This window comes from Thalassophryne amazonica, chromosome 10, assembly GCF_902500255.1.
Source record: "Thalassophryne amazonica chromosome 10, fThaAma1.1, whole genome shotgun sequence".
NCBI classification, from domain to species: Eukaryota; Metazoa; Chordata; class Actinopteri; order Batrachoidiformes; family Batrachoididae; genus Thalassophryne; species Thalassophryne amazonica.
Window position 1 is genome coordinate 41,788,593 of NC_047112.1, and position 25,164 is coordinate 41,813,756.

Sequence of the window (25,164 nt, forward strand, 5' to 3'; positions counted from 1 at the left end):
AAAAAGGTACCCCTCTAAGCATGCTGGGTAATTGTGGGAGGGACTACGCAGAAAATGGCGTTGTCCTCAGCGGGGCGAGTTTTGACTATTTGCGAACAGTTTCAGAATTTCTTCAGGATATCTTCAGCGATAAATACTCAGTTATGCGCTGTTAGCTTGAGTAAATCTCCGTGTGGTCTTTACAGGTAAGAATCTGTTATACTGTGGATGAAACACGAGGTAAAGTCAGCGCCTTCATTTCTGCTGTGGAATAATTTATTACATCATTTAAATCTTTAAAGAACGACGGAGTCAGACGACAGGGTGTGAAATAATGATCTAATATGTTTAGGGTTAATCCACTGATTTGCATATATCAAAAAGGGCTGCATCTGACCAGCAGGGGGCAGTGTATCTCAGAAATTGCTTTCTGCCTGCTTTTAGGTGCAATCCGGTTGTTAAGTGTGACGTAACGCATCATGTGATTTTCAACTTCCGGCTCCAAACAAAAAAGGCGCTGTCAATATTGAGAACTGCATTGAGATGATCTGATCAGGCTGCACTTACACCGTTGCACACGGACAACAGCATTAACATCGCAACATAAAATTTTTTGTATATTGTGCCTAAAGCTCTCCTGGATATATTAACTGGGTTTTTAGACGTTGTTACTGCGTTTGTTTTATGTAAAAATGTCAGATGCTCAGGTTGTTTCTCCGTTATTCTCAATGGGAGTTGCTGCGAGCTGCGATCGCTTCCTGTTCATGTCGTTCGGGGAGAAAGTGAAGTTTGCACTTGAACGTCCTGTTTATTGTAATAAATAATTATTTTTTTATTACCAAACAGACATGTATATTTTACCTGTGCATAACAAAATATGTAAAGTAAAAGAAAAAAAGATTTATTAAGTGTTCTGACCATAGAGCCAGACGAATGCGTTTAATGGAGGTGGAGGTGGAGAAGGGAAGGACGGAGGTTTGCGCACAATGTAAACACAAACTAAACTTAAACTGTAAATCCTTAAAAGGATCAAACAGACATAACTTTAATTGTAAACGTGGAGGTCATTGGACCCGGAAACAGATTTATCACGTGATGCGTTACATCAGCGCTTAACCGGATAAGCGAGCTCAGCATCACCAGTACACATGCACGGCGCGGGCTTCTGGTCACGGCTATCGGGACAAACAAAGCCATGTGCGCAGCTGTCAGTGCTTGAGCCAGTACACATATCATCTGACTTCACTCCAAACACACAGGTTTGTACGGAAGCGTATTGCATTCACTGGATTAAAAAAAAAAAAAATGACTACTGATCTCATAATTACAAGAAAAGATCTTGTAATTATGACATCAGGATCTTGTAATTATGAGATCAGGCTAATTTTATATTTATTTATTGTGTGTGTGTGTGTGTGTGTGTGTGTGTGTGTGTGTGTGTGTGTGTGTGTGTGTGTGTGTGTGTGTGTGTGTGTGTGTGTGTGTGTGTGTGATCGCTTCCGTACAATGTGCTTCTGTACTTCCAGTCCCTTGGTAAAGACAAGTGTGAGAATTCCCAAGTTATAATCGAAAATCTGCCAATTTATAGCCTCCCACACTGCACTGTGATCACACACCACGGCACACGCAAAGTGTGGATTTCCCCCTAAACTATTCCTGAATGAATGAAACTCATTTGTCGCGCATTTGTCCCTCAGTGGTCGGTGGGGCTGTGTGAGTGAAAGCTGGAAGACGCTCCGTGGTCCTCCCTGGACATTCATCCGAGAGCACTTCAGGGGAAAATTCACACTTTGTGTTTGATTGCAGTGTGTTATCATCAGCTAAGCTCAGCCCACTTCTTTACTGACGGACTGGAAGTACAGAAGTATATACATAAAACAATTTAGACACCTGATCTTTTCTCATAATTACGAGATCCTGATCTCGTAATTATGAGATCCTGATCTCGTAATTACGAGATCCTGATCTCGTAATTATAAGCTCTTTTCTCGTAATTACGAGATCAACGATCTAATTTTTTTTATCCAGTGAATGCAGTACGCTTCCGTGGGTTTGTGGGACATTGTGTGTAAATATATATATATATATATATATATATATATATATATATATATATATATAACACTACAAGACAGCACAGTCCAGTGTACTGGGAAACATTTATTATGCTTACTTTTGATGAGAAATGCCATTTACCATACGTTTATTATGCGTCCGCCATCAAGCTTATGCATTTGTTTGTCCCAATGCCTTCCCATCAGTCCCTGCTCGCCGAGATGCTGAAAACGCTTATATTAACACAAGAGCAAAAGCAAATTTACAAAGTAGGTTTTCAATAAAACTTAAGGGGACTAAACAACACTTGCAATCCAGCTTCAGTACACTGTGGCCATCCCAGGGTGACACTGGGTCTTGCTGCATAGTTGGGGTAACGTCATAGACTCCAGTGGACATTGACTTTGTTTTACTGTTACGTTGGAGACCAAGAATTTAACACATTCAAAATGCGTGATTTTTAGGCCAATAGGACTTTTATTAATCCTATTAGCATTGCCAATTTACATAATTTTTTTTTTTTTACCAAAATTGGAGCAACTTTTCAGCCCCTGTACAAATTGAAATGACCTTTGTTACCATTTTTGCTGTTTTTAATCCCATAAGTCCACAAAGTTCATTAATATATAGTCCAGACTATACCTTTACAAATAATGGGTGCTTTCATTGGAGCATTTTTAATGTTGACCCCAGTATCGTATTTTATTGTCGCCTTCCTTGCTATAGCTGTCATCCTGGGTGGGCTACCATACAGTTTTGTGTAGGCCATGTTACACTGAGGCTGGATTGTTGTTTGGGCACCTTAAGTAGTACTGATTTGGTCAAACCTGGCTTTGGGCTAATTGCCAATATGTTAACGACAGCAGAGAAATTCAGTTTTGCTTATTTGAACACGCACACGCATACAAGTGTCTCATTCATATAGAAAATATGACATAGAGAGGCAATCATTATGTTTCCTGTGCTAGTATACAACAGAATGGGAAAATAAAACTAGAATTATAGCATGGATAGAACATGTGGCTGGGGATGCGACCAGAACTCTTCTTCTGTACTGCAAATTAGTGACGGCAAACTCGAAACATTGTTCAGGAAGTTTAGAAAGCTTTGTAAAACCTGTGTGTCAGAACATTGTCCCCGAGTTGTCAAAAGGAAGACATCACATTTTGTGCCAAATAGAGCCACATTTGAAACCAATGTTTTACAATGTTCCATTTGATTTCCTGAACAGGTGGTGTCAGTGCAGGGTCAGTGCATGCACCAGCATCCATGTTGATTGTCTGAAACAAAGATATAAAGATATGTTTATAAATTTTGCTTCATAAATTAACTATAATGTACACAGTTGTTGATTCATTTGGTGGCTGCATGACATCATTCATAATTTTAGCTACAAAATATTAATGCTGAAGTTCCACAACACAGTTTGCAAACTTGGGCAAAGTGGTATTTTTATTGCTTTTTTATACTCAAGTGACCTTTTCTGGTAACTCATCTGGTGTTAGAACAAGACACCTATCAACTTTGCAAATTGCTTTATCTTAAATAATTCAGGATTATGATAAGGGCCTGAGTCAGTATAATTTTTGTAAACTGCCTAAAATGTTTGGAAATTTGAACATTTCAGTTTCTGAATCACGGTTTTGCACGCTCCCGGGAGTCTTGTGCACAGCACAGTTCTGATATTATCCAGGTCCCGTTCAGGAATAGTTCGGATTCGCAAATCTGAAGAACACTGATATGATGTTTCTGGATCCTGAAGGAAGCATCAGGACTCAAGCAACACAAAAAATTTCTACACTGAATTTCTGTGTTACTCACTAAAGGTTAAACCTCACTCATCTTCAACCGCTTATCAGAGATCGTGTTGCGGGGGCAACAGCTCTAGCTCTAGGTTAAACCTGACATATGCAAATAGAGTCCAATTGACCAACACAAATGGGATTTCTTCCTGATCTTGGAAAGAAAAAAGAAAAAAGGTTTGAATTGAAGGACTGTAAAGCTCATTAATGTTTTGGTCATGGGGCTCTATAAATAAATATGGCTATTTTGTACCTGCCAGGGAAAAGTCTCCATTCATTCCCTCATCTTGGTCCAATCTCGCCATATCTCTGGGTCAGTGTCGATCTCTGCACACAACCGTCAGCAGAAGAGGACTGGAAGAATTCTTTGACTATCCTGAAAACTGGGGAGAGACAACTGTGAAGTCGGGTAAAACGGAGAAATAATGTCATGTGGGAATTGTCTCCAACAAGGCTGCACAGTCTTTTAAACTTCTTTTGACCTTAATAATAAAAATGCTGTGCAGACTTTTGGAATATAAAACTATAAATCATAGGAATAAATCACTTTGTAAACTGATCACTAAAATTTAAATTAAGATTTGTGGCTCTTGAGTTACAAGAGATGATTGAGAAGTTTTGAGCCTGACTAAAAAAAGTAGGGCATGGTTCTTCATTTTTTGCATTCTGAGAAACCAGTGTTTTTTGAGAATGTATCAAGTTTTGACTCACTGGGTGCAATGTTGAGAAATGTTGGTTTCTCAGAATGCAAAAGATGGAGAACCACACCCTATGTTTTCTGGGTCAGCCTCAAAAGTTCTCACTCGCCTCTCATATATGTCCACTGAAATATATTTAATGGTAATGTTGCATGATGGCAGAATTTCAACAATGTGTTTTGGTTTGTTCTGACATTCTAGGTGCACCGTGGACTGTCACAAAGCTGAGGGCAAAGAGCAACGAAGATTTACACAAACTCTGGTAAGAATCCTGTCAGTGGCATTCACACAGCTGCTTCATGCCACATTCCAAATATTTACCAGCTATGCTCTTATCTTGAATCAGGTATGTGCTCCTCAAAGAAATGAACATGCTGCGAACACTTGAACAGGAGTCCAAAAGGCAAAGGCTTCCGATGCCGAGTCCTGAAAGAATTAAGAAGGTATGTTTGACAGTTTACTGACAGCTTGAGCATTACTGTAGATTTGGTGATGTATGCTCAATTGGGTTTATTCTTCTTGATGTTGTGCATATCAAGTCAAATCTGGGAGCATGCACTGGCACAGCACATCCCCACAGCCCCAGATTCTGGATGGTAACCACCCACGCAGACATCCACTCCATCCAGTCCATCCCCACCTGTCAAAAGTCAAGAATCATCTGTCTGCTGCAGCCAGGTCCCCTTAAAGGACGTCTCACATTTTTTTTAACGTCCCAGTTAGTAAGACAACATAAAAGTATTCATGATTGTGTCTCTGCACACGTGCTAATAATTAGTGATCTCTGTATTTTATTCCTTTCACTCTTAGCGTTAGCAGGTGCATTTCCGGAAAATGTTTCACTCAGCAATTCTCTGCATTTTTCAGTGTGTGACGTCCTAATTAGCATAACAGAAACATCTTAATGACTGACAGAGGGAAAAGAACCTGTTCCATCCAAAAACAAAACTTCTGAGCTGCTGTTCAAAAGTAATGGCTCGGATTTACAGAGAGGAGACGACCTGCTTCACCCCGAAACTCGTAACTATTTCAGAGTGTCTGATTTTGGAGCGTAAAGTGCGGTCGACACGCTGTTTGTGTGGATGCTGGTTACTGAAGCCGTGAACATGAACGTGGGACATCTGACACTGTTTTTAACAGACTGCGTGGACACAGAGATGGATTTGTTGCAATGGAAAAAGTCAGAATACATTATTTCCAGGAGTTCATGGACATTATTTTAGAGCCCTGTCCCACTGGCGTTTAGGAGGATTTGCGTATGGATTGCGCACAAAATTGGCCCATATTCGCCAAACATCCGCAATATCCGTGTAACATGCCTGTATGAGTTGGCCGTCATCCGAACACGCCTGTGATCATCCGCAGAGGCATGCATGTCTGCAGGCAGGATTTTTGAGCTGTTCAAAAATCTGGATGCGGTTAACATCCGCCTTACATACTCCATATATACTCAATTCATACACAATACATACTCACTCTATGCGCTGTATATCTGCCGTTAACCGCTGATATCCGCAACTGACGGGGATTTGCGGCTTGGCAGTGGATTGGGACAGTGTGTAAAACAGATATATTGCATGCCCATCATGTCCACATCATAAACTAAAATATGTTGTAGCAAATGCATACAAATTGGCCACGAATAAAGCATTTTTATTACATCTGCTTTGCAGCTGATTTGCGGACAATCTGTGAATGCATAACAAACACGTCACGTAAACCCACAGTACTATATGTGGCAGAAAGCGACATACCTGCCAGTCAGTGCCGGTCCGGCTGTGTAAATCCACAAAGACGTAATAGCTACTGCAATCCAGGACTTTTATTTAACACCAACAAAAGGAAGAGTTGCTGTTTAGCCACAACTCACACTGAAGTCTGTTTTCTGTGACACTTTAAAAAAAAAAACCCAAAAAATAAAACACCGTCTCACACCCGAGCGGCTTCCCCCCTTGCTCCCCGAACTCATGAACAGTTAACCCTCGCATGACAACACTCTGTGATCAACTTGTCCAAGTCCAGCAAATGCTCCAGAGGCTGTATTGTTGGTGTGAATAGTGATGCCGATGGCCCGAGTGCGCTTCTTTTATGACCGCAATGCAGAGGCCGTGCACGCGCAACACGTGCCCGATACATTCATAATACACCTGTAATACTGCCGTGATAATCTCAATGTGTCAGATCAGTTTCCTCACGACATGCGTTATATAACCATGCTTGTTCACCATATATTCACTATATATTATTAATATATCCGTAATTCATACTGGGACATTTGTCATTTTTGGCCATTTTTGTTGCAGACGACAACGAACGCCCGCAATTCGTGTACTCAATTCATGCGCAATTAATCCTCTCCCCAGTGGGACAGGGCCCTTGGGTGCTACGATCAAGAAAGAAGCAGAGCTGCAGCCACGATGCTCTCACGCGCGCTTGCGCTTCTTTGATCGTGTGATGTTTACATTTGGAAATGAATCCATAGCATGACGGTGAGTCTGGCACGTTGAGAATTTTACCCCTGTTGTGTCTAGATTTCTATATTTGTTTGTTTTTAACTTTGAGAGTGTAAATTTGGAGCTGGAATGTGTGTGCGTGTGCGTGCACACCCGTGCGCTGTGCAGCTGATGAGACGCTTGTATTCTCCTGGCAGCAGATGTATTTTTTTTTAGATTTTATTGATAACACTCATAATTAATCATGCACAAAGATGATCGTGGAGCAGAGATGGTTATTGACAGGCTTCATTTCTGATTCATGGCCGTGCAGGTGCACAGAAACCTTCACAGAGCTGCAGCTTTTACCGTGACTACATCAAAATGAACAGTTATCACTTAAGAGTCATCATAACATGACGTCACACTTATGTGAGCTTTGTAATTAATCTCTTGCCTCCATTCTTAACGTTATCAGCTACATTCCATTGAATCGCACACTGGGACGCTTCTAGTTGCGACATCAGTTGTCAGAAACACCCGAGTACTCACAAGTACTTTGTTTTCGGACGTCTCCATAGCTGTTTGCTGTGAATGACGTGTACTTTGAAACCGGTCATGTAAGTGCACAAAGTAATCCCGGTGGATCATCGGGTGGTCAATAACAACCTAAATCTAAATTATGATTTTGGTGAGACATGTCCTTTAACACTGAGGCATCTACATGCTGGATTATGCAGAGAAATGTGCCACATGGCCAGAATGTTGCAGCTGACACTCCCTCACAATACAAGTGATAGTCCTCATCTTGGTCTCTAGTAGTAACCACTCGGTTGACAGTCATTCCAGTGTTACCCAAGGATCCTCCAAAGAGACCTGATGCAAAGACATCCAGTCGTCACCTGAGGTTCCTGGTTAGCCTCAGAGTTTTATTTGAATAATTTTTGGTTGCAGAATACGCTTTGACAGACAGGCTTATGATGAATTAGGCAGCGCAGTCTCATTTCAGGGCAGGCGCTCAAGGGTTAAAATATGACGCATATGGCGTAATTTCTCTACTTCCAAATGCAAAGAAAAAGGGACTATGTGGTGGAAAGTGGACATGTGTTGCGGTTTGTTTATGACCCGGAATTCAAATGTGCCAAGGCGGTTTTGCAGGCGAGAGAATGCAGCTACTCTGGTTAGCTGTGTAGACTAACACTTACCGACACAACCTCTCCCATTTGCTTTGTCTTCCCTTCTCCACTGGGAACAGAAAAAAACTGCACTTTTCATGACTGCTTCTGTGATTGTAGCCGAAAACACAACAGTAAACCATTTTACAATTAGAATTGACGCTGTTTGTGGGAAGAGACTAATCCCCGGGCGGAGCGTAGGAGTGTCAGAACAAATTATTCGGAGAATGGGGGCTTCAGCGGAAACCATTATAAACCGACAGGTCCGCTAGGTGACAGCAAGTATACATTTAAGTTTACCGAGCCGGGCTGAATGGTTTGTGCTGAAACACCCACACTCTGCCCGGGGATTCTCTGCCGTGTTTTGTGCCGGCTATCCCCAGACGCAGTCAAATCCTGCGATATCACGTAGGGGTTCAAAAGAGACTGCGCTGCCATATTGTGCAATGGCCATTAGACAAAGTTGAGTGAGATGTACTGTTTGTAATTCCAGTTTGGTGGGTTTGCACAGGAGGTGGGGTCCGTTTGTAAATTTCAAGTCCAAATAAGGGTAAATCCTACTCTCCATCTCCTACTCTTCTTCCCAGGTTCAGCGGTCAATGACCCGGATGGACATAGTGGTGAATGAGAGAGAGAGTGCGCTGCGCCTGCTGCAGACAGGTCAGGAGAATCCAAGGCCAAGAGACTGGAGGAAGAACGTGTTTGGAGAAGTCAGATGGTAAGGCCGCAGTTGTCCAGGCATCATGTCCCACATGCATAAGGAGAAATGCAAGACAGTTAACCTTCGACCATGAACGTTTTACCGCTGAGAAATAGGAAACCAGGCCATTATTAGGGTGCAGGTAGAGCCTGAAACACATATGGGATGAGGTCAGGTATGTACAAAATTGAAGAGTTCAGATGCAAAACCCAGTATCTCCAAAACCATACATTTTTAGTTGATGCCAACATGTACTTGGCTGTCAAGGGGACCATCAGTGTGCAAAATATGAAAGATTTTGAACAAATTGTTTTCATGTTATTGATGAAAGTCTATGCATTTCCGCATAGTGTTTCCTTTAAGTCTCCATTTTCAACTGCATTTTTCTCCATTTGAAAAAAAAGGACTTACTGGGTTTTGCATCTGAACTCTTCAAATAATTCAACAAAACATGTTATAATGTACAGTTCATGATATAAGTTTAAATACACTTTGGCTAAAAAGCTTCAAACTTAAATTTCCCCAACAACACTAATCAAAGAAGATGAGTGTTACGTAAATGAAAACACCCAGATTGTTTTAATACACTCAACAAAAATATAAACACAACACTTTTGGTTTTGCTCCCATTTTGTATGAGATGAACTCAAAGATCTAAAACTTTTTCCACATACACAATATCACCATTACCCTCAAATATTGTTCACAAACCAGTCTAAATCTGTGATAGTGACCACTTATCCTTTGCTGAGATAATCCATCCCACCTCACAGGTGTGCCATATCAAGATGCTGATTAGACACCATGATTAGTGCACAGGTGTGCCTTAGACTGCCCACAATAAAAGGCCACTCTGAAAGGTGCAGTTTTGTTTTATTGGGGGGGGATACCATCAGTATCTGGTGTGACCACCATTTGCCTCATGCAGTGCAACACATCTCCTTCGCATAGAGTTGATCAGGTTGTCAATTGTGGCCTGCAGAATGTTGGTCCACTCCTCTTCAATGGCTGTGCGAAGCTGCTGGATATTGGCAGGAACTAGTACACGCTGTCGTATACGCCGGTCCAGAGCATCCCAAACATGCTCAATGGGTGACATGTCCGGTGAGTATGCCGGCCATGCGAGAACTGGGACATTTTCAGCTCCAAGAATTATGTACAGATCCTTGCAACATGGGGTCGTGCATTATCCTGCTGCAACATGAGGTGATGTTCTTGGATGTATGGCACAACAATGGGCCTCAGGATCTCATCATGGTATCTCTGTGCATTCAAAATGCCATCAATAAAATGCACCTGTGTTCTTCGTCCATAACAGACGCCTGCCCATACCATAACCCCACTGCCACCATGGGCCACTCGATCCACAACATTGACATCAGAAAACCGCTCACCCACACGACACCACACACGCTGTCTGCCATCTGCCCTGGACAGTGTGAACCGGGATTCATCCGTGAAGAGAACACCTCTCCAACGTGCCAAACGCCAGCGAATGTGAGCATTTGCCCACTCAAGTCAGTTACGGCGACAAACTGGAGTCAGGTCGAGACCCCGATGAGGATGACAAGCATGCAGATGAGCTTCCCTGAGACGGTTTCTGACAGTTTGTGCAGAAATTCTTTGGTTATGCAAACCGATTGTTTCAGCAGCTGTCCGAGTGGCTGGTCTCAGACGATCTTGAAGGTGAACATGCTGGATGTGGAGGTCCTGGGCTGGTGTGGTTACACGTGGTCTGCGGTTGTGAGGCTGGTTGGATGTACTGCCAAATTCTCTGAAACGCCTTTGGAGACAGCTTATGGTAGAGAAATGAACATTCAATACATGAGCAACAGCTCTGGTTGACATTCCTACTGTCAGCATGCCAATTGCACGCTCCCTCAAATCTTGCGACATCTGTGGCATTGTGCTGTGATAAAACTGCACCTTTCAAAGTGGCCTTTTATTGTGGGCAGTCTAAGGCACACCTGTGCACTAATCATGGTGTCTAATCAGCATCTTGATATGGCACACCTGTGAGGTGGGATGGATTATCTCAGCAAAGAAGTGCTCACTATCACAGATTTAGACTGGTTTGTGAACAATATTTGAGAGAAATGGTGATATTGTGTATGTGGAAAAAGTTTTAGATCTTTGAGTTCATCTCATACAAAATGGGAGCAAAACCAAAAGTGTTGTGTTTATATTTTTGAGTGTATGAAGTTGTATATTTAAATGTGGAAATTTTGAGTACATTCTAATTTATCCAACATGAGTATTGTTTACTAATGTAAAATTTGTGGACTAGAAAAAAGTTTTTAGGCAAGATGTGTGTAAACGTATGTCCACAACTGTACAATTTAATGATCCTGCAAAACACAACTGTAAGCGCATTACTGAATTCAGGTGAGGTTTATACCAACACTATTACAATTCAAACACTGATTTCAACAAACGTCGAGTACCGCTGGATTGATTCTCGATCGTCACACTTTGACTGAAAGCCATCCATTCCCTTCATGTTGTGTTAATTACATCCAGAGCTAATGATATATCAAGGTCTACCCATATTCCTCCCTAAGACAGGGTTTCAAATGCAGATTAATAGTGAAGCAGATAACAGAATATTTACAAAGGAATCTTTCAAATGGTGAAACAAGCACCAAATTTGGCACAAATACTCTTTAGACATTACTTGACTCGGCGTGCAGCGTTTGGAGCAAAGGCACGGAGGATGATTCTTGTTTCTTTCTCACAAGACAGGAGTCCCAGTTAGTCACTTTAATCCACACAAAAGTGACTCACAATTGACATTTTAATGGCTTTGAGAGGGGTTAAGAAGCAGAATTGCCGCTTCTGAAGAGGAGCGAAGCAAAGATCCAACAAAGCAGCGGTTCAAGGTTCAAAACAAATGACTCGTCGACTACTAAATTAGTTGTCGACGGTTTCAATAGTTGATGTAGGTTGGACTATCTGACTGCATGCTGTGGAGTTATGAGGTAAAAACAGCAAGAACGGTGACAAAGGTTAATTTCAGTTTGTACAGGGGTCAAAAGTTAAAGTTGCCCCCAATTTTGTTACAGAAGTGTGGCATGTTATTGGTTGTGCTAATAGGATTAATAAATGGAATACTTTAGACTGTGTTGAATGCTTGGTCTCCAAAGTAAAGGTCAAACAAGATCAACATTCTTTGGCTTCTACGTATGACATGTGACATATGCTACCCTGTAACATAACTAAGCATGACACATGGTGCAAACAATTCCTTTTTAAAGCCCTATTACCTCAACCAATAATTTGCATCACTTTTTACCAAAATTGTAGTAACTTTACCTTCTGACCCTTGTACAAACTGACCTTTGTCAACGTTCTTGTTGTTTTTACCCCATAACTCCATAACATTCAGTCAGATAGTCCAAACTATACCTTTTAGGAAACTTTGTGATCAGACAAATGTGGTGTAGTTTTCAATATGATTGGAGCATTTTTAAATTTTGACCCCTGTGATTCTTCATTTGACCCCTACCTGGCTGCCGATTGAAAATTCAAGTGGCTAACGTGCTTTTACAAAAGAGTAATGTCTAAGGAGTATTTGTGCCAAATTTGAATGAACATTTGTTAGTTATCTGCTCCACTAAAGTATGAAAACTGGTGTTTGTGTTCTTTTACAGTATAATGCAGTAACTTCATAGAAAATGCCGTTGAATGCCCCACTTCCTTTTTAATGAAAGTTTGGTAAACCTCCACCATAAAATAAATTTCGTGAACCAACACATCGCAGAAAGCAAATGTATAGTTTTCACTTTTTCTCATCACTTCCGTGTCTTACCTGTGATGATGCCATCAGCGTGCGCTGGTAGGAGTCACATGACAGTGACATCAGTTTGCAGTATGAGTTGTGCACAAGGCAGAACAGATCTGGCACCAAATTTTTATTTTTTTTGTGATAAAATCATATATTTTATTGAATGCTTGGCACCAGAAAGTTATGTTGGATCCAAAGGGATCCAAAAAGGCTAGGACCAAAAGTTATATTGGATCGGTTCCCACTGACCAATAGCGTTAGAGCTTACTGCCAACAGCTAGCCAATCAGAGCGCGGCATACAATTACTCATGAGTTAACATCACTAATGACATAGCAGAGGTCAGGAATTTGCTGACAGACGCTGGTTGAAAAAATGGCAACAAACATGTCAACAACAGCAGAAAATTGTCTTCCAGCAAGGTTTGCTGAGTTCACAGAGGAGGAACTGGTGGAAATATTGAACTCCAAGGATGCCACAAACACTAAGAAGGTAGACAAGCACGCTACTGATGTTTTAGAGGCATTCATATGCTGTTCACAGCAAAATAAATTGATCTAATTTACTTGACTCTTGGTTGTTTGCTTAATTTGGGAGGGGGTGGAGAACGCCTTGTCCAATATAACTTTTCTTCGTCCAATATTTCTCTATGTTGGACTCCTTAACATCCATTATTTGTATTTTATATATATATATATATATATATATATATATATATATATATATATATATATACACACACGTGTGTGTCTGTGTGTCTTGGTAGTCAGGAGGATATACAGTAGTGTTCATAGTAGTGCTATGTGACTAAAAAGATTAATTCAGGTTTTGAGTATATTTCTTATTGTTACATGGGAAACAAGGTGCCAGTAGATTCAGTAGATTCTCACAAATACAACAAGACCAAGCATTCATGATATGCACACTCTTAAGGCTATGAAATTGGGCTATTAGTAAAAAAAAAAAAAAAAAAAAAAAGTAGAAAAGGGGGTGTTCACAATAATAGTACCATCTGCTGTTGACGCTACAAAGTCAAAACTATTGTTTAAACTGCTTTTTTAGCAATCCTGTGAATCACTAAACTAGTATTTAGTTGTATAACCACAGTTTTTCATGATTTCTTCACATCTGCAAGGCATTAATTTTGTTGGTTTGGAACCAAGATTTTGCTCATTTACTAGTGTGCTTGGGGTCATTGTCTTGTTGAAACACCCATTTCAAGGGCATGTCCTCTTCAGCATTAGGGAACATGACCTCTTCAAGTATTTTGACATATCCAGACTGATCCATGATACCTGGTATGCGATATATAGGCCCATCACCATAGTAGGAGAAACATGCCCATATCATGATGCTTGCACCACCATGCTTCACTGTCTTCACTGTGAACTGTGGCTTGAATTCAGAGTTTGGGGGTCGTCTCACAAACTGTCTGCGGCACTTGGAAACAAAAAACAATTTTACTCATCAGTCCACAAAATATTCCTCCATTTCTCTTTAGGCCAGTTGATGTGGTCTTTGGCAAATTGTAACCTCTTCTGCACGTCTTTTATTTAATAGAGGGACTTTGCGGGGGATTCTTGCAAATAAATTAGCTTCACACAGGCGTCTTCTAACTGTCACAGCACTTACAGGTAACTCCAGACTGTCTTTGATCATCCTGGAGCTGATCAATGGGTGAGCCTTTGCCATTCTGGTTATTCTTCTATCCATTTTGATGGTGGTTTTCCGTTTTCTTCTACGCGTCTGCTTTTTTTTTTTGTTGTCCATTTTAAAGCATTCAAGATCATTGTAGATGAACAGCCTATAATTTTTTGCACCTGCGTATAAGTTTTCCCCTCTCCAGTCAACTTTTTAATCAAACTACGCTGTTCTTCTAAACAATGTCTTGAACGTCCCATTTTCCTCAGGCTTTCAAAGAGAAAAGCATGTTGAACAGGTGCTGGCTTCATCCTTAAATAGGGGACACCTGATTCACACCTGTTTGTTCCACAAAACTGACGAACTCAGACTGAATGCCACACTACTATTATTGTGAACACCCCCTTTTCTACTATTTTTTTTTTTTACTAATAGCCCAATTTCATAGCCTTAAGAGTGTGCATATCATGAATGCTTGGTCTTGTTGGATTTGTGAGAATCTACTGAATCTACCGGTACCTTGTTTCCCATGTAACAATAAGAAATATACTCAAAACCTGGATTAATCTTTTTAGTCACATAGCACTACCATTATTCTGAACACTACTATATGCAGGCAGACCTTCACACAAAGCACTGAATGGGATCCAGTGCACCAGTATCTTGTTTTCAGAACTTCATCCAGTTTTATTTTTAAGCACAAAGTGATGTTTGTCAGTGTTCCACTTAACAAATAATCAGTAATGTAGCAAGTAATAGAATGTAATGCTATGGTCTTTGTTCCATTCATTGACCATGACAGTATATCTGTACTTCACAGCTTCTAGAGGTGAGCAGGTGAAACAGTGTGTGAACGTGTTTAAAACTAATGCAAAATGTTGCTCCAAGTATCTGATCTGAGTGAATAAAGGTTTAACACTTCATCCAGTTTTGATTTGAACAGTCTATTGAAGCATCTCCTTTATCTGTCTCTCATTTTTTAAACAGACGACCACAACTTTGCGGTCTGGCCAACTTCATAATTTGTCAGTTTCATGAATGTGTGCTGTCTGACAGTAACTTTTATTAGCTTCAGCGCAAAGTGGAAAGAGGCTAGTATAGTGGCCAACTCTGTCTGCGAGATCTTCAAAGTTGCAGAGTGCAATTTAAATCAAACTCTGTGGATAAACTCAGTGGACTTTTCTCTCGCAACACAAGGTCTAAGGTCAGATCTGAGGTCTAAAGTGGATCAATGACATCTCAGGAGCGCAAGATACTGAAACTGCCTTTGAATTGAAAAATTAGCTTGGCTGGCACTGGCAAGTCACTGCATTCCTCTGGATACCTTGTTTATTGCTGTTTGCATGCTGCACTGTTTAAAAGTTTTTTTTGTCATGTGCACAGCAAAAAGTTATCTGCCCCAGAGATGTACTGTGAGATCTTAATCATACGCTGGAGAGCCTTCTTGTCTTGGACTGTGCAATTACCATTCCAGACTGTGATGGCAGTGGTGAGGACACTCTCAATAGAAGTTGCTGAGAATTTTGGCTGGCATACCAAATTTTCTCAGTCTTCTCAGAAAGTAGTCTCAGTTGGGTCTTCTTGATGATTTGTCGGGTGTTGGAAGCCCAGGTGAGATAATCACTGATGTGAGTGCTGATGAATTTGAAGGTTTTCACCCTCTCCACCTCTGTCTCATCAATGTATAGTGGTGTATGCAGCTCCCCACTTTTCTTTGGACCAGTAACCATCTCTTTGGTCTTGTCTGCACTGAAGTTAAGATTATTGTCCCCACACCAGGCTACCAGATCTTTCACCTCTCTTCTGTATGCTGTCTTGTCCTCACCAGTGATCAGATTGACAACTGTAGTGTCATCTGCAAATTTAATGATGCTGGTGGTGTTCTGGGAGACTACAGTCATACATGAAGAGTGTGCTCAGCACACAGCCCTGGGGTGTCTCCCTGCTCACAGTTCTTATGTTAGATGTGCGGTTATGAACTTTAACTGACTGGGGTCTGCCTGTAAGAAAATTCAGCACCCAGTTACAAAGGGAGGGTGTCAGTCCGAGTATGAGGCGCTTATCTGCGAGTTTGCGAGGGAAGACTGTGTTGAATGCTGAGCTGTAGTCAATGAACAGCATTCTGAGATGTGTCCCTGTCCTCTAAGTGCATGAGGTCTCTGTGGATAGTGGTGTTAATTGAATCATCAGTGGATCGGTTCTGGTGATATGCAAACTGTAGAAGGTCAACAGTGTCTGCGACGGTCTTGACCCACATTAAAAAATGTGGGTCATGACTATCCTTTCAAAGCACTTCATTATGATTGGAGTGAGTGCTATGGGGCGATGGTCCATTTACGCAGGTGTGCATACTGGCTGTGCCACAGGAGAGTAAACACTTAAGTCCTTTTTTTTGACATACTGAAAATCTATGCAATGAAAACTGATTGTCAGAGAAAAATGTTAGTCAAATTTCTGCCATTGCTCTGTTGACCTGTAAATGTACTACTTGCATTAATTTAATACATTTTGAGGTTCCATATTGTCTACTGGCTGACTTTAGACTGTGACTGTAATACCTACGGAGTCAGGTTTCTCAGCATGCTAGGTCAGGTGTCAAACATTTACTGTCATTTGAATCATCCCTGATTTGACCCACCCCCGACAAAAAGGAGGTCTTAACAAATCGTTGGGCCATTTGGTGTCAGGTAATTACAGGCCACAGATGGGTGGACAGAACCCGCTTCAGTAGCTGCAGCACAGCTGTGGCAAGAGATTAAAAATAGGAATGGTCTAGGCTCATGTGTACTTGTTTTCTTTCAAACAGGTATCAGTATAAAGAACATCCCATTCCTTGGTATCTAAATACAAGATACAAGCGAACAAAGTACTTCACACCAAAGTTTGTTGAACCTCATATAAGGTAAGACTGCATGCATATGTTGCACTTTTCCTTTAGTATGAAAGCTGTAGATATGTTTCTCAACATTTTTTAGACCAAGGACCATGTTAACAAAAAAAAAAAAAATCTGTTGGACTACTTGACTTCAACAATACATCACATTACAACCTAATAATGACAGCTTTACAAATTTGAGAAACATTTAAGTTAAAATATATTCATTTTAAATATGATGAACATGCAGATCCACCTCAGATCTGCTGTGGGCTTACTTTAACACTAGGGGTTGCTGATGTACCACTCTTTGAGAAAGGCTGCTATAGAGGGATTACTGTGCAGTTTAGTTGAAATGCTAGTAAATTGTAGCACTTTCTGTAATTTTCTGTCTTGCAGGCTAAGGCTTGAGAAGGACCTTAGAATAAAGCTCAGAAAGGCTGCAACAGCACGACAAAAACTGGCCAAGCTAAAGGAGAAGTTTCCTCACATGAAAGTCCCTGCACAATAAACTGTCATTCATTCCTTTAGCTGTTAAGGAATTTTTGACCTTTTTGTCAGTAACATCGTTCCAGACTTGAGGCCTGGTAACGATCTGTAGTTCAACAGTCTGAATCGGCATATTTCAGATAATTAAAGGTTACTGCCGTCTAAAATGTCTTTTCAGCTGTTTACAACTCATTGTAAAAATAAATGTGTGCAACATCTCAGTGGAAAGTTGTCTATTATTTTACTCATCTTTTAAGGTGAGGAAGAGAGATTTTAAGGTCATGTGGCACTTCAGACATAATTGTCATTAACTACTTAAAACTTTTTAAACACCCCTTCTCAATTCAAAATAAAGTGATTAAGAATATCATTTGACAGTTTATCACAAACCGAGCAAATGCACAACAAAAAAGTTTCTTATTTTAAGACACGACATGTACAGTAAGTGTAAATTAAATAGATTTGGCTCTTCTGTAAGTATGTCAGTGTATTCACACAGAGGCACATCTAAAAATTACATTCTCCTCACAATGAATAGAATTTTTACACGTTGCAATTTCAAAGCTATTTTTGAAACAGCTGAATTATTTCAAAATGTTGTGAAAACTGCTATTTTGAATTTGGTGCAAAACCAAGACTTTACAGCAGGAAATTGATATAAAATAGACCTTGAAGTTTTCAGCATGCTGAGAACAAATAAACTTGGAGTGAATGTGCCATCTAGACCTTAAATCTAGTTCAGAGTCCTGCAGAAACCTTGTGCAGCCAATTTTCTTTACATTGTGTACCTACAGGATGATCAAAAACTTGATCTTCATACCTACATATGCATGTGATGACTCCTGTACACCAACAAACCTGAAGTTTAAAAACAAAAAATCGTGTACTGTATGTACAGTAGTGTTAAGAATAATAGTAGTGCTATGTGACTAAAAAGATTAATCCAGGTTTTGAGTATATTCCTTATTGTTACATGGGAAACAAGGTACCAGTAGATTTAATAGATTCTCACAAATCCAACAAGACCAAGCATTCATGATATGCACACTCTTAAGACCATGAAATTGGGCTATTAGTAAAAAAAAAAAAAAAAATAGAAAAGGGGGTGTTCACAATGATAGTAGTGTGGCATTCAGTCAGTGAGTTCGTCAATTTTGTAGAACAGGTGTGAATCAGGTGTCCCCTATATAAGGATGAAGCCAGCACCTGTTGAACATGCTTTTCTCTTTGAAAGCCTGAAGAAAATGGGACGTTCAAGACATTAATCTACAATGATCTCCAGTGCTTTAAAATGGACACACACAAAAAGACGCATGGAAGAAAACAGAAAACAACCATCAAAATGGATAGAAGAATAACCAGAATGGCAAAGGCTCACCCATTGATCACCGAACTCACTGGCTGAATGCCACACTATTATTGTGAACACCCCCTTTTCTACTTTTTTTTTTTTTACTAATAGCCCAATTTCATAGCCTTAAGAGTGTGCATATCATGAATACTTGGTCTTGTTGGATTTGTGAGAATCTACTGGTACCTTGTTTCCCATGTAACAATAAGAAATATACTCAAAACCTGGATTAATCTTTTTAGTCACATAGCACTGCTATTATTCTGAACACTACTGTACCTAAGAACTTTGCAACATGATTAATTGGTACTTTATATCTCTTCCAGTTAGAAAAAAGTTTTGAAGGTTTCCACAAACCGATGTAAATACAGAACAACAAACTTTTATGACAAAGGAAGTCGAATGTATTTTCAAAGCAACATACTTTACACTGTAGACTGATTTCTACAATAAATCCAAGACAGCATATGGACAGAGGTGACTTTCTTGTAGCAAAACTGAAATTTTCCACAGATGTTCCTGAGGTCAGGCCAGAATGATGGATCACATTGGACTTGAGGCTAAAAGTGACCAGTGGCAAAGTGTCAAATCAAGGACATTTTCTGTCCACACACTGTTTTCCTCCCTCCTCGTACTCCTGTTTGGAGATCCACATTTGCTGGAAGGTTCCCTGACAAGACAGAATAAAACATGTTTAGGATAAGAACCTGTTAGAACTATACAGTCATAACCTTTTGACATGGAACACTGACCTCCTTACAGAAAACTATATATACATAAGTATGTAAGAAACCCTAGAGATGAGACAAATTTTCTGCTAAAACTGCAGCAAATGCTATCAACGCATTTTATTTTACCAGTATTTTCAAAGTCATTTGCATTATCAAGCAATGGAATGCTCTTAACAATATTTAATGCCACATATATAAATGCAATGAAATATTTGTATACTGTAATAAACAGCGTTCTTACAAGCGATGCCAGGATGGAGCCTCCTATCCAGGCACTGAACCGGCGCTCTACTGTTGTGTTGTTGGCTATCAGCTTCAGCCTCATGCTCTGCAAATCACAAACTCAGCTGAAACTACGTTCATTTTTGCATTCAAGCACATTAAGAGGAAATGCAATGAGTATTTGAGATGAGTTCAAAACTAAATTCTCAATAAGGCCAATCAGATTTTAATCATGCCATGAGTGAGTTTTCTGCCACTCAAGGTTGGACTAACACAATATTTCAGGTGCAAAAGAAACTTCCCTCCTCGGCCACACCTCCTCAAATCCCCTTCCCCTGCACTGCATCAAACCGATATAACAGCAGTCTGAGCTTTTTAAAAGGTGTAACAGCTTTGTTGAAAAAGCCAACTGTATGTGAATTCTAGTCTGATCACATTCTTGGTCAGAGGCATTTTTACCAAATAAATGTGATTTTTTTTGTTTTGTTTTGTTTTTAGATGCATTTCTGGGATGTCTCTGCCATGTGATCTTGAAAGTGTTACGCAGCTATGCAGCGAGTAGTGAATACTGCTGTCTCTTTGTAAAAGGGGAAGGGTAACATTTCAATGGCCATTAAGCCATTAAATCTTCACTGAACAAGAAGTTGGCTGCTAGCTTGTCTAAAATCGGAGCTCCAGCATCTTTCTGATTTAAATTGCTCACTGACATGCACCACTGAAGCTTCCCTTTTTCAACAGCTTTATGTTGTAGGTGCATGATTTTGAACAACAAAAGCTTATTGTTGAATCCCAATTATTCAGAAGTGTTTGAAGGTAGGGTTACAAGCTACTGACCTTGGTGTGTAGACTGAACAAAATGTCTACTGTACAACACTATATTTAAACAGTGCTTGTGGGAGAACCTTTTCAGAGTGCATTACTCATATTTCTTAATGACACAATAACTAGCTAACTTACCTGTTCTACACATGGGTAATAGAGAATTATTTTAGCTTTAGTTTAACTTTAGTTAAGGTGTAGTAATTTGGATTGCATTGTGTGTATGTTATTCACGTCCATAGAGCAATTTGTGACATTCATGAGACTCAAGTGAATGGTGATAAAAAGGTGGCAGCATGTCGTATCACTGCAATGATGTTCTTAGTGTGTCTGCAGATGGTTCCCCAGCTCTGTTACATTTCATCCATTTAGCACTTGGGGTTTTACGACTTAACGCCCCTTGCTTCTTGGGAGGCATAGACAGTCTGCATGCTGTACACAGCAGGTACATTTTAAGTCAACGCACACCGTAACTCGCATGCAGTACACACTGGCCTGTTCAGATTCTAATTAAAGTCCACCCTCACCAGCCGCTACTACATAGTAAGTAAAGTGTAGTGAGATGCTTGCTGCCTGACCTGCGTACCATGTGAAATGTGAAAATAAGGGCTCCAGTAAGCGGTCATCTAATATATAAGGCTGACCATGTGTGTTTAGTAGTGTTCAGAATAATAGTCGTGCTGTGTGACTAAAAAGATTAATCCAGGTTTTGAGTGTTTCTTATTGTTACATGGGAAACAAGGTACCAGTAGATTCTCACAAATCCAACAAGACCAAGCATTCATGATATGCACACTCTTAAGGCTATGAAATTGGGCTATTAGTAAAAAAAAAAAGAAAAGGGGGTGTTCACAAGATTTTGCCCGTTTACTAGTGTGCTTGGGGTCATTGTCTTGTTGAAACACCCATTTCAAGGGCATGTCCTCTTCAGCATAAGGCAACATGACCTTGAAGTATTTTGACATATCCAAACTGATCCACGATACCTAGTATGCGATATATAGGCCCAACCCCATAGTAGGACAAACATGCCCATATCATGATGCTTGCACCACCATGCTTCACTGTCTTCACAGTGGACTGTGGCTTGAATTCAGAGTTTGGGGGGTCGTCTCACAAACTGTCTGCGGCCCTTGGACCCAAAAAGAACAATTTTACTCTCATCAGTCCACAAAATATTCCTCCATTTCTCTTTAGACCAGTTGACGTGTTCTTTGGCAAATTGTAACCTCTTCTGCACGTCTTTTATTTAACAGAGGGACTTTACGGGGGATTCTTGCAAATAAATTAGCTTCATACAGGCATCTTCTAACTGTCACAGCACTTACAGGTAACTCCAGACTATCTTTGATCATCCTGGAGCTGATCAATGGGTGAGCCTTTGCCATTCTGGATATTCTTCTATCCATTTTGATGGTTGTTTTCCGTTTTCTTCCACGCGTCTTTTTTTTTTTTTTGTCCATTTTAAAGCACTGGAGATCATTGTAGATGAACACCCTATAATTTTTTTGCACCTGTGTATAAGTTTTCCCCTCACCAATCAACTTTTTAATCAAACTATGCTGTTCTTCTGAGCAGTGTCTTGAATGTCCCATTTTCCTCAGGCTTTCAAAGAGAAAAGCATGTTCAACAGGTGGTGGCTTCATCCTTAAATAGGGGACACCTGATTCACACCTGTTTGTTAAAACTGACGAGCTCACTGACTGAATGCCACACTACTATTATTGTGAAAACCCCCTTTTCTACTTTTTTTTTTTACTAATAGCCCAATTTCATAGCCTTAGAAGTGTGCATATCATGAATGCTTGGTCTTGTTGGATTTGTGAGAATCTACTGAATCTACTGGTATCTTGTTTCCCATGTACCAATAAGGAATATACTCAAAACCTGGATTAATATTTTTAGTCACATAGCACTACTATTATTCTGAACACTACTGTATGTGTGTTCGCACATGTGCGCTTTCAACCCAGGGACCCCAGTAGTAATGTCCCCCTTGGTACCCCCAGTCACCATACCAAATTTGGTGTTGATTGCTTAATTACTGTGGCTGTGCATAGCAAACACAAACCATGCCACATACATAGATTGCCATATAAACGCAACACTTTTGGTTTTGCTCCCATTTTGTATGAGATGAACTCAAAGATCTGAAACTTTTTCCACATACACAATATCACAATTTCCCTCAAATACTGTTCACAAACCAGTCTGAAGCTGTGATAGTGAGCACTTCTCCTTTGCTGAGATAATCCATCCCACCTCCCAGGTGTGCCATATCAAGATGCTGATTAGACACCATGATTAGTGCACAGGTGTGCCTTAGACTGCCCACAATAAAAGGCCACTCTGAAAGGTGCAGTTTTATCACACAGTACAATGCCACAGATGTCGCAAGATTTGAGGGAGCATGCAATTGGCATGCTGACAGCAGGAATGTCAACCAGAGCTGTTGCTCGTGTGTTGAATGTTCATTTCTCTACCATAAGCCGTCTCCAAAGGCGTTTCAGAGAATTTGGCAGTACATCCAACCAGCCTCACAACCGCAGACCACGTGTAACCACACCAGCCCAGGACCTCCACATTCAGCATGTTCACCTCCAAGATCGTCTGAGACCAGCCACTCGGACAGCTGCTGAAACAATCGGTTTGCATAACCAAAGAATTTCTGCACAAACTGTCAGAAACCGTCTCAGGGAAGCTAATCTGCATGCTCGTCGTCTCGACCTGACTCCAGTTCATCGTCGTAACTGACTTGAGTGGGCAAATGCTCACATTCGCTGGTGTTTGGCACGTTGGAGAGGTGTTCTTTTCACGGATGAATCCCGGTTCACACTGTTCAGGGCAAATGGCAGACAGCATGTGTGGCATCGTGTGGGTGAGCAGTTTTCTGATGTCAATGTTGTGGATCGAGTGGCCCATGGTGGCGGTGGGGTTATGGTATGGGCAGGCGTCTGTTATGGACGAAGAACACAGGTGCATTTTATTGATGGCATTTTGAATGCACAGGGATACCGTGACGAGATCCTGAGGCCCATTGTTGTGCCATACATCCAAGAACATCACCTCATGTTGCAGCAGGATAATGCACGGCCCCATGTTGCAAGGATCTGTACACAATTCTTGGAAGCTGAAAATGTCCCAGTTCTTGCATGGCCGGCATACTCACCGGACATGTCACCCATTGAGCATGTTTGGGATGCTCTGGACCGGCGTATACGACAGCATGTACCAGTTCCTGCCAATATCCAGCAACTTCGCACAGCCATTGAAGAGGAGTGGACCAACATTCCACAGGGCACAATTGACAACCTGATCAACTCTATGCGAAGGAGATGTGTTGCACTGCATGAGGCAAATGGTGGTCACACCAGATACTGACTGGTATCCCCCCCAATAAAACAAAACTGCACCTTTCAGAGTGGCCTTTTATTGTGGACAGTCTAAGGTACACCTGTGCACTAATCATGGTGTCTAATCAGCATCTTGATATGGCACACCTGTGAGGTGGGATGGATTATCTCAGCAAAGCAGAATTGCTCACTATAACAGATTTAGACTGGTTTATGAACAATATTTGAGGGAAATGGTGATATTGTGTATGTGGAAAAAGTTTTAGATCTTTGAGTTCATCTCATACAAAATGGGAGCAAAACCAAAAGTGTTGCATTTATATTTTTGTTGAGTGTATATATAGATAATAAAAAAACATTACATTGCATCTTTTGAACCTTTGCCACTCAGTAACTCTAAAGTATGTATTTCAGTTGTTCAAAATCTATGAGTCAAGCAAACCCAAGTTCTTCTCAAACATGGTACAATCAGGGTGACCAACATTTACCGGAGGCGTCTTCTGGGAGAGTTCTCTGTTCAGTCGGTCAGTGAATCCCTGAATGAGCGTGTTTCCTCCAGTCACCACAACACTGCCATAAAGACCCTGAGCGAAAGATTGAAGGAATCAAGAGTATGTTAAGAATAAAATAATGCTTAAGATTTAACACAATATCAATACACTGCCTCTCAACATATTACAAGGGAAAAAAAATCCACCCTCTTGCTGTTAAATACAAGTTACCGTATGGCCAAGAGTTGAAATTTTGCAAAACACTTCTATCCCTTCAGATATAATACTTAAAACCCATTCTGGTTATGAGGTGACACCAGATGGCCAACATTTCCAACTAAAGCATCTCTAAACCAGACATGGTAGGGATTCTAATGCACCCCTCTATTTAAAACCCTCTTTATATTACAGGTCGAATGTCGATGTCGCACATTCCCACGCTGGTGGTCACCACGTGGCCGACTCCTAACATAGTGTTTCCAGACAGCCCCTAAAGGTAATTAAGAAAAAGAAGAAAAAGCATTAGGCGATGTTTGGAAAACTTGATCAAAAGACATCCATGAAATTT

General features: G+C 40.6%; 2 protein-coding genes across 2 annotated transcripts in view; one reads left to right on the forward strand and one right to left on the reverse strand.

Annotated features, from left to right (window-relative positions):
• Positions 1-27: 27 nt before the first annotated feature.
• mrpl47 (mitochondrial ribosomal protein L47) lies at positions 28-17,850 on the forward strand. The gene is made up of 7 exons (XM_034179897.1): positions 28-185; positions 4,097-4,245; positions 4,736-4,796; positions 4,881-4,977; positions 8,729-8,859; positions 17,072-17,167; positions 17,540-17,850. The coding sequence occupies exons 1-7, from the start codon at positions 55-57 to the stop codon at positions 17,649-17,651; spliced, it is 777 nt and encodes a 258-aa protein (XP_034035788.1). The 5' UTR covers positions 28-54; the 3' UTR covers positions 17,652-17,850.
• A 1,496-nt stretch (positions 17,851-19,346) lies between these two features.
• The window catches only part of actl6a (actin-like 6A), a 37,314-nt gene continuing 31,496 nt past the window's right edge, over positions 19,347-25,164 (reverse strand). Inside the window, exons 11-14 of the mRNA XM_034179905.1 lie at positions 25,006-25,086; positions 24,594-24,689; positions 19,953-20,039; positions 19,347-19,650 (exon numbers count right to left, since the gene is read on the reverse strand). Coding sequence (XP_034035796.1) covers positions 19,570-19,650; positions 19,953-20,039; positions 24,594-24,689; positions 25,006-25,086 — 345 coding nt within the window. The 3' untranslated portion in view covers positions 19,347-19,569. The remainder of the gene's footprint in view (positions 19,651-19,952; positions 20,040-24,593; positions 24,690-25,005; positions 25,087-25,164) is intronic.